At 36.8% G+C, this 14152-nt stretch overlaps 1 protein-coding gene across 1 annotated transcript in view; it reads right to left on the bottom strand.

Moving 5' to 3' along the window:
* ELP4 (elongator acetyltransferase complex subunit 4) overlaps positions 1-14152 on the bottom strand; it is a 140668-nt gene that overhangs the window by 70717 nt on the left and 55799 nt on the right. Inside the window, exons 8-9 of the mRNA XM_065839337.2 lie at positions 9326-9434; positions 6503-6609 (exon numbers count right to left, since the gene is read on the bottom strand). Of these exons, the coding sequence (XP_065695409.1) occupies positions 6503-6609; positions 9326-9434 (216 nt within the window). The remainder of the gene's footprint in view (positions 1-6502; positions 6610-9325; positions 9435-14152) is intronic.

Genomic DNA, 14152 nt, shown 5'->3' with positions numbered 1-14152 from the left:
AATGGAGCCTAGAATTATGACAGAATTAGTTGCATGGGAGAATCTTTTTGCAGCATTATTAATTTTAGATTAAGAAAATGTTATGGTGTTATAATTACTATCTTTTGATCTATGTTTAAATGAGCCAGTAGTAATGTCTTTATTAATATCATAGGGAAAATGGACAGGAAAAATCAATGCAACAGCGGTTTGATTGGCATATATTTCAGCTGAATTTTATTACAATGCTTTACCTCTCCCTGTTAGAAAACTTAGTTTTATGTGCAGAATTCCCTGCATTTGAGTCCTTGAGCTGATGTGGAGTATCCAGCACTAGAGGCTGCCAGGTATGATTCTATGACCTACGACTCTACGATCTATTCTGTAATTCTGTGATTCTATGTGCTCAAGGCAGGCTGAGGAGAAAGAGAAGTTTTCCACGTTAACCTCAAGGTTACTTGTGTTCTCAAACACATGGGCAAAGATTCTCTAACATTAGGAAATTAAGGAAATCCATTTTCCGTAACACTTTGCAGAAATTCTGTCCCATCTTTGAAGCAGGAAGACCTGAAAAGTTTCATCCATGTTCCAGGCCCTGGGCAGCCAGGCAGCCCCAACCGTGGTTGGGTTCCCAAGCTGGTTCCATTATGAGGCTCTAAGGCCCTAACATCGGGTCAAATCTTGTAATGTCAAAATGCAGAGCTGCTTTGATCTATCTATGAAGGTATATTGACCAAACTCCCCACATTACAACATGTACCGTGTAGCACACGTTAGCTTTGCCATAACATTGTGTGAACTTTGTCTCGGCAAACAAGAATTCACATCCGTATTTTACTGACCAATTGCTATAGAACTATCACCGTACTGAAATTTCTAATAAATCAGCATTTTGTCTTTTATCAGCTCTCAGGCTCACAGATTCCTTTTGTTAAAATATTGCTTAAACCAGTTAAATAATTCAAATGCATTTGTTTATTTACAAAATTACTCAACTTTATAAATATGAGTGAAACGTAATCAGGGTTAGGGTCAGTCCTTAATGAAGGCTGCTTCAGAATTTCTTAGAAAAAGCCTATAATAAGTGATGCTGTTAGAGGTACAGCGGACACTTTCTAATCCTCATTGATATAGAGGTTGGTATGGCATGTGTGCGTATTTTAAATATATGCTGATCCCATATGTACTGGCTGATCTGTTCCTCCAGAAGAAACAGGTCACGAATAACCCTGAACCATTATGTCCATACCTGTTACTGGTGCGTTTAATGAATAATTGCAAACTGTTTCCAGGAGCCCAATTCTGGCCCTCAGTGACACCACCATCTCCTGATGTACTTTAGGACCAAGTTTATGCTACACTAATGCTACACAGAAGCGTTGCAGACACCAGTTCTGACTTGGTCTTACCAACCCGTTTTGGTAAATAACCTATAGCAGTTGTTAACTGCACTTCTCCTTTGCAAATAAGAAGTTTCCCACAGCAGAGTCTGTATAAAATAAGCAATGAAAAGGGATAGAATGGAAAAAAAAAAAAAAGGTAGAAATACAGAGATTTCAGACGGAAACTACCTAAGACATATTTCCTGGTTTTAACTGCCAAATTCATCGCCTTAAAAGAGCTTGAAGTCTTCTTCCAAATACCAGTGCTGGACACAAAACATACACTTGAAGATCTGGAACTGCAATTAAATCTTGTCTCTTTTGGCAAGTATTAATTTTCTCATCGCCCGTTATTGATAGATGAAGAAAGGACGTTATTTTAACGCCTCTGGAATCATACATTTATTTTTAATTCTATATAGGCTCAATTGCTCAGTTTTGTGATTATATTTCCTTCCAAAGACATAACCTTTTACTCTGGCCATTACCACTAGGAAATATGCACTCCAGAGTGCTTCATAGTACCATCTTGTATCTGGCACTGAGAAACCAGCAACTTTTCTGCCACAGGACTCCTCTAATTCTTTCTTCTTTCCCTGTTAGGAAACACCTCTCTGAAAAGAATCTCCTGAACTCATACATTAAGCTCTGAAAACTTGCGTATTTTTGCTGTCTGGCAATTCTTTATGTGGTATACGATACTTGGCTTCACACTGAGCTGTCTTAAAGATTTATATTCTGGTTTGCAGCATTAAAAGAAAATCATATGAGCTGGCTCTTACTTATGTATTGATCAAAATAAAAATAAAATCACGACAACTATTTACTAGACAAATGATACAATACAACTTGTAGGAAAATCTTATTCTCTATACCATTAACAATTGATGCCTGGAGGCTTAAAAAAATCAGCAGTCAAGCAAAACTAGGGAATTAAAACCAAAACCCTCACAAACTTTCCTATTTGCAAATATTTATCCGAATTTATCAAAAGTTTTAACTTTACATACATAATTTCAGAGATTTACGTTGACCAGACCAGTAACAAAGGGACTTAATCAAATATGAATCTTCTCCAAGTGTCTTGTCAAGCCAGGTAATGATGTCCTGCCAGCCAAACTCAGAGGGAACATGTGAAAAAAAATACAAAAGTAAACAGGCCTTAAGCTGCCCAAGGGAAAGTCAGCAAGATGGCAATTTCAATCATTTGGAATAATACTAAAGCAGCCCTAGGCTTTTCTCAGAATGGAAACATGTCACTGTTACTGCAATATTTCAACAAATCAGACTGCAAAAGAAAGGAACACTTATGTAATCGCAGCTGTGGAGCAACGCTTTACTCAATGGTGAGGTGGAAAATAATTAGGAGGAAATTCCCTTTTTGCGCGTAATTATAAACCTACCTAAATAACAAAGACGAACAATGTTTCCTTAGAAATTTTAAAGTGAAAAAATAAAATTTAGGCACAAATTCTTTTAGTTTTGGTACAAGAAGCTTTGGAACAATGGAGATAGAATTCTATCAAACAAAACTACAAACATAATGTTCCTACAAAATTTACCAAATGTTGCGAAAAGTTACACTCAGAGCTACAAACAAAGCAAAAAGTACTTCAGGAATGATCCTGATGAAAGGTTTTGCTAAGATGAACGGGTTGTCATATCATTTAACTGAGAAATCAAAAAATATTTCAAATATTTGGGGAACTTACCTAATCAGTAAACTTTCAGTATGTGTCTAGTCATGTAGCCATCTTTTAGTCAATCATCAGAAAATCAAAGGCAAATCGGCATGACTCAACCCAAACTTTAATACCGCATGATTGTGTCGTGTAAGCTTGTTTTGTGCGAGGGCTGCTGTGGTTTTAGCAGAGAGATTAACGACCGGACCTAAGCTGGCCTCCAAACCTTGCCCTGCTGATGCCTCCAGCCCTTTGAAGTCTGACCATCATACCTGGCAAAACAACAGTGGGAACTAGGCTGGTGTCAGATCTAATCAAGTTTCCTGCCTCAGCATAGCTAACTATGGGGTACACTAATTGGCCCAATTGCGGATTATACCTTTTGCTACAGATTCAAGACAATAATTTAGTCAAATGATGGTTTTTATCTCCTTCTAATTAAGATTCCAAAGTGGGAAGAAATAGGATTAGACAGGATAACTTCAAAATTGTGTCCTTTAAAGTGGTATGCACATAAGATAGATCTCTGATAATATTGCATATAGTGATAGATTGCTAGAAACTAATGTGTGAACATTTGGGAAAGCTTGCTATAGCTATTGCACCTTTAACTATAAACATTAAAGTTTTCCTGGAAAGGGTCTACCTCATCATTTACAAATGGAAAACGAACACTCATAATATTAATTAAAAAACGTTTTCACTCTGAATTTTAAAGTCACCCTTTAGAACACATTTCAATCAATCTTGTTTTGATGAAGAGGATACAAGAAAAACTGAAACAGTTAAATGATTCTGCAGACTATAGAGAGGCGGAGTCCCTCCCACAAAACTGCAATCTGAAAAAAACGGATTTGACATTTAAGGCTTTTACTGATGAAGGCCAAACCATAAGGAGTTATTTAACTGGTGAGCAATCCAGAGGTGAAAAAATCCATGTCCCATGCCCTTATTTTAAGCGGTAAAAAAAGAATGCTTAGCGATGAAAACCCTTTTTGGAGAAATTTTGCCATAAATCATAGGTTGTGTATTCCTAAATTTCTTATGTAATTTGATTTTAAAGTGGCATTTCAAGTAGAGGTCAATATTTTTATCCTAAGTTGTGTATATACCTAAGCAAACATATATAACATATAAGCATAACAGCTTTCAAAAAATTGTTCCACACTCAAACACAGATTTTAATTTCACATTTAAGCTACATAATAGAGAAGTCATAAACTTAGATGTGCTTTGTACAGAGCACACTGTTGCTTGTAGCACACGCTGTTGAGCTGCTTCATGTTTTTACCAGCAGAACCAAACCTGCCTGCTGACTCATCACATTCTAACTGCAGAAACCCATTTTAGAAGACTGTATTCACATGCCTTCTTAATTCAATTTTCCCTTGCTCCCATTTTCTTATTGACCTCATTGCTCTAGTCAGCCTCGCTGCAGTCTGCCCTCCTTAACAGTATGAGGAAGGAAAACATATGTATTATGGATTAGTGAAATGTGTACAGGAAGATCACAGTAGGACAGTGATCTAACATGTTCAAAAAGGGCTAGTTTGTGTCAGTTCAGCTTACAGAAAGGATATCTCTAACAAAACCTGAAGTTATTCAAAAGGGGCTGCAGCTGAGCAATGAAGGGAGAAATTATACAAGTGGGTCATCCACGCATGTCTGAGGCAACAGGTTGTTGTAAGAGTTCCACTACACCCGTTTCCACAGCTTCTGCCCCACGGCTAATTAAATTCTTTTTAGAGGGCCTCCTGCTAATGTTTTCTTTTTCTTTTTTTTTTTTTTCCTTCCAAATTACATTAAAATTAGAATCCCAAATATGGCTGGGAGGAGAAAATTGCATTCTGAGTCGGGATGCATAGTGAGAAAAAAAACCCACCCCAAAATATCCTAATTCAGAGCTATAATAAATGAGAATTTACTATGCTGTGAAGTAAGCATGCACACTTCTCTGCACTTCTGAAAACAGTAAGAACATTTGTATTTTAAGACCAGCCACAGACTATTAAAGTTTTTGTTTCTAATGCAGCGTTCAAAAGCAGTTGTTAAAATGGTTTAATACCTCGCAGCGCCTGGTTCCGCTGACTGCATTCTCTGGGAAGTGAGAAACCCTGTAAAGGAATGTCTTTGGGGAAGAAAAATTTGCCTTTAAGTGGCTTCTGAAGAGGACACCTCTCCTTGAGAAACTTGGAGCGCTCACGCAGAGCTGACCTGCACCAAGAACTGGCTGTCTGATTAACTATTAACTGCTCTCAATAGGATTAGATAATTAAAGACATTGATGACCATTAATTAGGAGGAGGGCACCTTAATTTGTCACTTGATAGGGCCCTTTCAATGATTTATAGGTTAGGGCTACTTGCAATTGTGAAGGGGAGGGGGCAGTGAAGAGGGAGAACCCTTAAGTTACCTTATCAAGTGGCCAGCTAAAAAGGGCAGCGGGTCAAATAAGGGCCAAAGTGGTCACTTAAGGGTGAAGTCCCAAACACCAAAGCAGTGCCAAGCCACATTGACCATCATTTGGTGATGGAGTAAAAAATATGCTAATTTATTGGTGGCAATTCTCTCTTTTTATGGTTTCAAGCAGTTAAGACAAGTGGCCTGCTTAAGAGCTTTTCATTTGAAAAGAGATTAAACAAAATGGTTTGTCAGGGATGCTTGGCTGTTTTATGTCTTTGTTAAAAAGAGAAAAATTTGCCCAGACTGTACCGATGACTATCACATCACCCCGAAAGCCATCTTCCATCTCTAAGCATTACTTGGTTAATAAATACATCAGCTCTAATTGCTTAACAGTGCTATGTTCATTTGCTCTTTAGCAAGATTAAAATGAAATACATCTTTTGTATTACTGCCTTCTATCAGGACTGTCTGCATAAAGGTCACGGAAAAAAGTTTAAATTTAGTAGGAAATTTACTTAAGGACATTAGTGTAAATGATACTGTGTTTAAAATGACATAAAAGAGCGAAAGGTGATTTCAGTAATGCAAAGAAAATGGTTTCTGAATACTGATAAGGACACTTATCCCTCATACCACACACAATTTTAGGCAGCATTATACATTAAAATCCCTCTACTGGGGTAATAACATGTAGCTACTTTCCCACCCACTAACACAAGTAAGAGCAAGTCATTAACATTTAATTAAATATGCTCCTGACATCCTTAGAAACATGTCACGCTTTGTTATTGAAGGTTGTGGCCTACTTTCTATGTACATTTTAAACCAAAATAAACTATTTATAACGGACCGATTTAGTGCAGCAAATGAGACATTTTTAATTAGAAGGCATATTACAATATTTTATAAAACCCTTCCGAACGGCAAAAGCAGAACGAAATGAATTTACAACATCTGATGCATATTTTATGTATTTCACGAAACGAAACATAAGAGATGGGATTAGCTCCACCTTTTGGGTTCTAAATAGTGAAACAAAACTGTTTCTCTTACCTCAATGGTGAACAGCTTCCTTTTTAATCTAAAAGCAAGGTCCTTTGTGTCTGATACATCACAGATCAAGCTATTAAGCCGAGGAATCTGATGTACATGAACCAAACCTTGTGGAGAGAAAGAGTAAAGGAGAGGAAAAAAAAAAGCAATAAGAAAACGCTGTCATCCAGATGCATAAATTAGAGTCTTACGGCAGAATTCTGTATATTTACACACACTCATCCTCCCCTTTTTAAACTGGAGCTTACTACCAGGAGCAATGAAGCAAACGGTGCGATTATACTCAAGTAATCAAGCAGAATAAGATAAACAGAAATCCTTGTGCGAGGAAAACTAATTGCACTTTGGTACAGAAGTACAGATGTAAAGAGGGATCTTAATACTTGTCAAAACTACAGCCGGTTTGTGTGTGATTTTCTCTTGTATTTACAGTAAGCAAATATGGCTATCACCTTGCATGCTGCCCACGGCACCACTGAGTGATCTTTATTTTATTAAATGCACCAGTAAGCAGCCAGCAAAACAAGGCTTATGGGTTACTGATAACCACCGAAGCTCTAATGAGAAGTACCTCGCTTTGCGCCCTGAAAATGGCTTTAAGAAAGTTGCTGGGAAATAGTGGTTTGGATCAGGCTTTTGGATAGATTTTAACCCCTACGCCAGCCTAAGAGAAGCACATTTTCTTCATGCGGGAGGCTCCTGTAGCTGTTGAGATGTTTGTAGCAGCACTAGGTGCACCGCAAGCTCTGCATTCTGTCAGCTGCAACTCAAGCTGATGTTTTCTGACAAGGACGCTGGATGGTTTTTGTGCAGCCTAATATAGTTTCTGAACAACCTGAGGGGGATTTCCTACATCTGAACACCAGGAACATTCTACAGGGCTTCTCAATTACTGGCCTATATTCGCTGTTCATAAAGCCAGCGTCTAAACATTTAGAAAAGACATTTTACTTCAAAACGGCAGCTGTGAGAAAGAAAAACCCGAACACTAAAAGCTTATTTTAAATTATAAAATAAGGCAAGTATTTTTTTTCAGAGGTCTAATTATTTTTTTTAAAGGAAGAATCAGGGAATAACATTTTCTAAAATGGAAATACTTTAAAAAGCATAATTTTTAGGTGTACTAATTACAAAAATCCTCAATAATATTAGAAAATAATTTTTATGCTTTGAAACCTTCTATCCCTGCCTGCAGTCCAGTGACATACAACAATTATTTGTTTGGCTTTTGAGTTCAAAATACAATTATTACACCTAGGAACAGCAGGTATAACACACGGCTGCTCATATACAGTATTCTAAAAATTCTCTTTAAGGATCACCTAGATAATGCTACTGTTTTGACTTTTCAACCAGCTAAGTTTGCAGGCAGCTTAATAAAATTATTAATGCAGGATTCATTAAATAAAGCAATAATTTAATCAAACCTCTCCCGAGTAATGTCAAAATCGTCTATCATTTGCAGTAAATAAATCACCTTAAAATGTATTCTTAAGGAAAAAGAATCCACGAAGTTAAAACCATTAAAAATACCTATTTTTTGAATGATAAATTAAGGTTGTCTAAACCTCAAAAGCTGTGTTTTGGCATATAATTTTTAATAAGTATTAAAAAAAAAGGATTTAGCACACAATTTTACAGGAAACCAGGAAATAACTGCTAAAACACACATTGTCTTAAAGGATCTCTTCAGCAGGGCGAAAAAGAGTATCAAATTGACAGAATTATGTTAGCATAAACAAATGCCACATCACGATTATACAATTGGAAAAATAATTAGGCAAATTATTCTACCTTTTGTTCTTGGTTTCTTTTTCATTCACCTTTCTTTTCAGATAATGAAATGTGCACTATGTTCTTAGCCAAAAAAGATTTTCCTCTGATTTATTAATTACAGCCTGCATACACACAGTGGTGTCTCAACACCATCTTTGCTTCTTTTTCTATATATCCTGCTATGGAAAACACTGCCACGCTCTCACATGTTTACAGCAGGTTTCGGATAAGCAGTTTACTTTCAACTAAAGGTTTCCATGGAACTACAGTAGTATCATGATAATAATAGCTGTAATTTATGCACACTCAGAGCACCGATCCGGATTAGCTAAAACTGTTTGTTATTCGCTGCTTTGGCTATACATAACTCCTAACCTAATCTTTTACAACTGCAATAGTTCTGCTGCGACAGCCAACAGAATCTTTGGGAAACAAACCACAAGATTAAGCAACATTACACATTTTGAAGATAAATCACTTGAAAGGCCACACGCCTTTTTACCAACATTAATTTCATATTTCACACGCCACACGTAACCACATTCGCCTCTTTCAACGCGTGACTGCCGCGACTTAAAGCTGAAAAGCAGAACGTCATTTTTATATAAAGTTTATACAGCACATCATTTAGCAGTTTATTCACCTTAATGTAATCTATGTTTTCCCGTGTTCTCTAGTTAAAACTTGGCAGATCAAAAGTATTGATTTCATGACAAGTTCGGCTCGCTGGTCAGATGATTGCCAAGCCTCCTCTGCCTGTGAATTCCCCAGAGCCTGCCTGTTGAGATGTGCGTCTGATTGAGCCCTGCCTCCGTAATGCGGCTTGACAACATGCAAGGAGTTGCCATGTTTCCTTTGCAGCCTTAATGCACTTTGCTGAAAATTCTCCCAACTCAAGCCTGGTTAGCAAGGAGAAGCATTTAAGAGGTATATTCTAAAATGAAACCAAACGCTCCTTTATAGCAGATACCCAATTGGAGGGTGAGCCGCTAAGTGCCCTAGAAACACTCAGGGCAGACTTTTTGCATTGCTAAAGATGGAACTTACCGTGGTAATCCTTGTATAATGGATTGGTTTCTCTCTCAGAGCCAATAAATGATTCAAGACCAACCACCGTATCTGACAAGTTTGTTACACGTTCCATAATTGCTTTATTCTGTAAGACATGGAAACAAAATACACATCTTATGTGATGAAAAAGGTAATTAATGTTCGTAGAGTAAGGCTTGGTCTTCTCAATGACAAACTGTGGGGAAAAAATAGGTCATCAATATATTAGAGGGCTTTTTTCTTAAAAATAAGTGCTTGAAATTTTTGTCTAAAGAAAACATATATTGGACAAGTAGAAACCACAAACAGGCTAACTCAGCACTAAATTCACATTTCATAAATCTTCATAACATAAGCATTTGCTCACATCAGAGATATTTGCGAGTTATGTGGCAGTTAAGCACCTCGCATTGACTCCTGCTATGAGTCAGACGACCAACTTTCGTTTGTGTTCTGAAAACTTTATATTTTACTACTCTTAGGCCTATCACCTCTAATATTGTGAGCAAGCACAACCCACACGATTATTCATTTTGGTCATCAGTCAGACAACACGGAAAACCAAAGCATTTTCTCCAGTTTTTTTCTTTTTAAAAGTTCTCTGCACAACATATGAATATAAAGCTTCCAGTTGCATTACCATTTCTCAATATATTTGTGATTTATAAGTGATGCCTTATGTGCAACAATGTGCTGTCATGTGCCTCAAATATGCTGTTTTCTGTGTAGTTTTCTCTAGTTGATTTCACTTAGCAGAAAGTAACATTCAAAGGTCACAACAGAGATCTTCAGAGGTAACTCAGGATAAAATGTTCTTAAATGCTTTCATGATGTCAGTATTTAAAGAGCAAAAACAAAAGAGACAAATCTGTGCTAAAAAGCAAAATATTTATTTAAGATAAGATGTAGTTATCTTAAAAGTTGCCTGGACAGCTGGTATACTCTTGTTCTTGATGGCTGTAGGTGCTATACCTGTCCTACCTCCAGGGGTATCAAGATCTCAAAATACCCATACCAAGTATGAAGAATTAGCTCTGTAGCTCCCAGTTGTAAGTTTTGTATTTTTTAAAAATTTTAAAGCATTTTGTACATTCTGCATCTCTTTCATTAACTACATGGCCAACACTTCTTATGAAAGGTCATTTTAAATGCTGGTAAACTATTTGATAATAATTTATACAGTAATTAGGACCAGAGAGAAGGGAAACATCCCTAGACAGGTTAGTAAAGTCTATATATTACACCGACATACAGGTTTCTTAAAATGGTGAACAATACATCAATTGCTTTCATGATCCCACATCTCATTAACAGCATTTCTCCTGGCTACAAGGCAGACACAAAAGGTGAACTGCTCCCATCAAAGAACAACCTGAACGCTGTTTTTTGACCACTACGTGAAGTAGCTTGAGGCCTGTCCTGCGCAGCCCAATCTGCTGAGGTTACAAGGCCTAAATCCACTGATCCCAGGGTACCTTCACACCCCCCCCTCCATTCCCCACCTTATGGGCCAGATGGCATCAAATCCTGGGCCCTGCGCTCTTTTCAAAGCTGCTACTTGTGCGCAGGCCAAAATGATCCATCCCCACGGAATCGGGGAACTTCAGTTCTACCTACAAAGCCTAATGATGGATAACGATAAAACAGCATTAGACTACAGAATTTCCTTTTTGAGGAATAACATAAGTGATCTGAGGTAAAAGAACTGTGCCTACAAATCAATCCCTAAAATTTGTTATGGTATCCACCCCCAAAATATTAAAGCTGACTTGCAAATTATTTCCTCTTCTAGGAAGAGAGGGATAGTATACTATATTTTCATGGAAACTTTTGGTCACATTGTTCTACAGGGACAAGCACATAAAGATGGTATAAATATAAATCTGAAGTAGCCAGTGACCTCTATAAATCCACAGACTAGGAATTACCATATTTTGCCAGTTCTTCAGCAGGCTGCAAGATGTTATTTATATGAACAAGAAATATAAAAATGCAACCTAACCTAAACTCTTAGTATAGAAAAAATATTCTACCATTTGAAAAAACGTTTGCTACCATTAACATTCTTGCTTGCTTATTTTGATAACAGTGGGTTACAAAAATTGTGGCTGGAAAGATGCTCAGCCATCAGCACGGCATCCTCATCCTTAGCAGTCCTGCAAAGCATAAGAATAGCATCTTTCCTGTTTGGTCTTAATTCTGGAAAGATTAAAGTGAGGGATAACAATCTGATATCTGCCTAATGATTCATAACTCAATACGTCGGTTTCAAGTCTTCTGAATGGGTTTGCTTTCCTCACTGGTAGTCTGTTTGCCCATGTTGATTTTGTTTTTGAAGTGCGTCAAAATATACTCCTGGCTTAATGCAGAGTATCTTGGGAAGAATTTTGCACAGTGAATCACCACACCAAACAGACATTTGCTTATGTGGCATTGTTGCCATAGATCTGTATCTATCACGTATTTTCTAGTTTGCAGCGTTCAGCACATTAACGTCCGGTCAAAGCTGACGTCAGCACCCAGATAGTCGTGATGTATGGCATCCTGACATAAACACACAAATCATGTTGCCCCATCTGGGCTTGAAAATTTAACAGAGCTCCAGATCTTCCTCCAGCCCCATACAAATCTACCTCCTGCTTCTGGCATAAACTTGGCAGCTCTGGAGGTGAGCCAGGACATGGTTAGGAGGGAAGCCAGGAATGGGGAGATTCAGGGAAAGAGTTTGTTGGCAGCTAGAAGAGGTATTGTTTTAAATTACATTAAAAAATGTTTAAAAAGCCCCCCAAAACAACCCAACTCAGTCTTGGAAAGTCTTCACTCTTGCTAAATGTACTGCAGTTTCTCTAAACTAGTTAGTCCAGCCAAAACGTAATTATTCTAACAACATGGTAGCAACCCTGTTGTGCAGGCTGGGCTGGGCATCCATTCTGTATCTTACTCCGTGCTCACTGCTTTAGACAGACATTTTCTTCCAAGCAGAAACTTGGAATATTTGGGCTCAACTAAAGCGTACTTTCAAAACAACACCTCAAGAAAATCCATGTAGCTACTTGGATATGTAAATGGGAACTATACATATGTGTTTAACAGGCTTTTGGGAAGGACAATTATGGAAAAAGATTGCTTTGTCCTACGAATTTATTTGCAGAATCTACTTCGTTTTGAGTAATTATTTGTACGTGTTTGAAAATACTTATTTACAAATAAAGCAGTTCAAAATGTATCATCATCTGCATCAGAGTATAAAGCATGGTATTCTACCAACACAAATATATGTATAGCCCGTATGCTCTTAACTACAGAAATTAATACTGTGTATTTCTACTGGATTGAGTCCTTAATATACCACAATTTTATCATTACTACTATTAATCAAATCAATCTTGGTTCATCTGGATTCCATATTAGGAAAAAAACATCTTTTCTACTCTGCTCTAATTTCTAGTTCTCCTCTGATTTCCTGTCAACTTTTTTCTAACAGCCAGAGATATGTCCTCCCATTTTTATTTTGTCAGTTTCTAAAGTAACTAAAAACCTCACAAAATTTATCTAATAAAAATATTTAAATTCTCAGTCCTTGTGCTGCATTAAGTAAAGAAAAGTGGCCGAATGGAAAATTTTCTTACAACGGCTCCAACTTTTCTACATAGTATACATAAAAGATCTCAAAATTTAAATGGAAAACAAGAGACTCATGTTAAAGATCTACTATGAGATCCAACAAGCACCTGTCTAAGTACACTAAACTCTCAAATCATATGGGCTTCATATGTTTGCATTTGTATTCTGATCAATACATTAACATAATTTTAATACTGAGTTATATACTAAATTGAAAATAAGGTATTTTAAGACCATGTTTCTTTTCAAAGATACATTAGGCCTATATTTTGGCAGAGGGCTGTATTTGACTTCTGTACCTTTACTATGTGGTGATCTGATCCCATTACTGATTTTATTTTAAAACATTTAACCAGAAGTTAACACATTGAATCTTAGAATGGGGTCCGTTATCTTAAAAAACTACTTACAAGCACCTGCTAGCACTGGGACAAAACCCAGTTGCATGTTGTATGCATTCCATATGACAGCAAAGAATTTAAAGTTGAATTCAGACACCCCCCAAACTCCAGGTAAAACTGTAATTGTAGGCAACAATTTGTGTTGTCACCAACAGGTGAGTCCAGTAATCCAGAGACTTCATTTGAAAGAAGGTCTCAATAATAAAGAGCAAACAAGCAAGTTCATGCAAAGTTATATGAACCTTATGAACTTAAAGCAGATTTTGGTGTGTGAATGTTCAAAAAACCCCTCAAAAATTGGTTGTGCTTTTTTTTTGTTTGTGCCACAAAGCTGAAATAAGCTTAGTACTATAACGTAGGTAGCTGCATTGCACTATAATGAAACACTGGTTGGATATTCAATAGATAAATAATTCTTGATATTTTCTAAGAGATCATCACACAATGACGTGCTAACGGCTTCCCAATATGCAAATATTTACCACTTGTCATTACTACTTAATCTCCAAAGGATTTTAAATTGAAAAGATAAATTACTAATATTAAGAAACATGGCTTAAATGTTTATCACCAATTGTTCATAATTACTGCTAAGAAAATAACAGAATTACCCATACATTTTATTTTGGTAAAAGAAATTAGGTATTAGGCCCTTGTACTAGTTCTACAGAGAGATGCAGTTTGTGCACTTTTTCATTATCCACAAATCCAGAAAATAAAAGATTAAAAGCCGCTCTGCCATAAAGTGTTACATGAGTAATTAACAATGACTGCAAAGTATAAAATTCTATACTTATTC

This window comes from Patagioenas fasciata, chromosome 5 (genome assembly GCF_037038585.1).
Source record: "Patagioenas fasciata isolate bPatFas1 chromosome 5, bPatFas1.hap1, whole genome shotgun sequence".
Lineage (NCBI taxonomy): Eukaryota > Metazoa > Chordata > Aves > Columbiformes > Columbidae > Patagioenas > Patagioenas fasciata.
The sequence above is the reverse complement of the archived record's forward strand: the minus strand, read 5'-3'. Positions and strand labels throughout refer to the sequence as shown.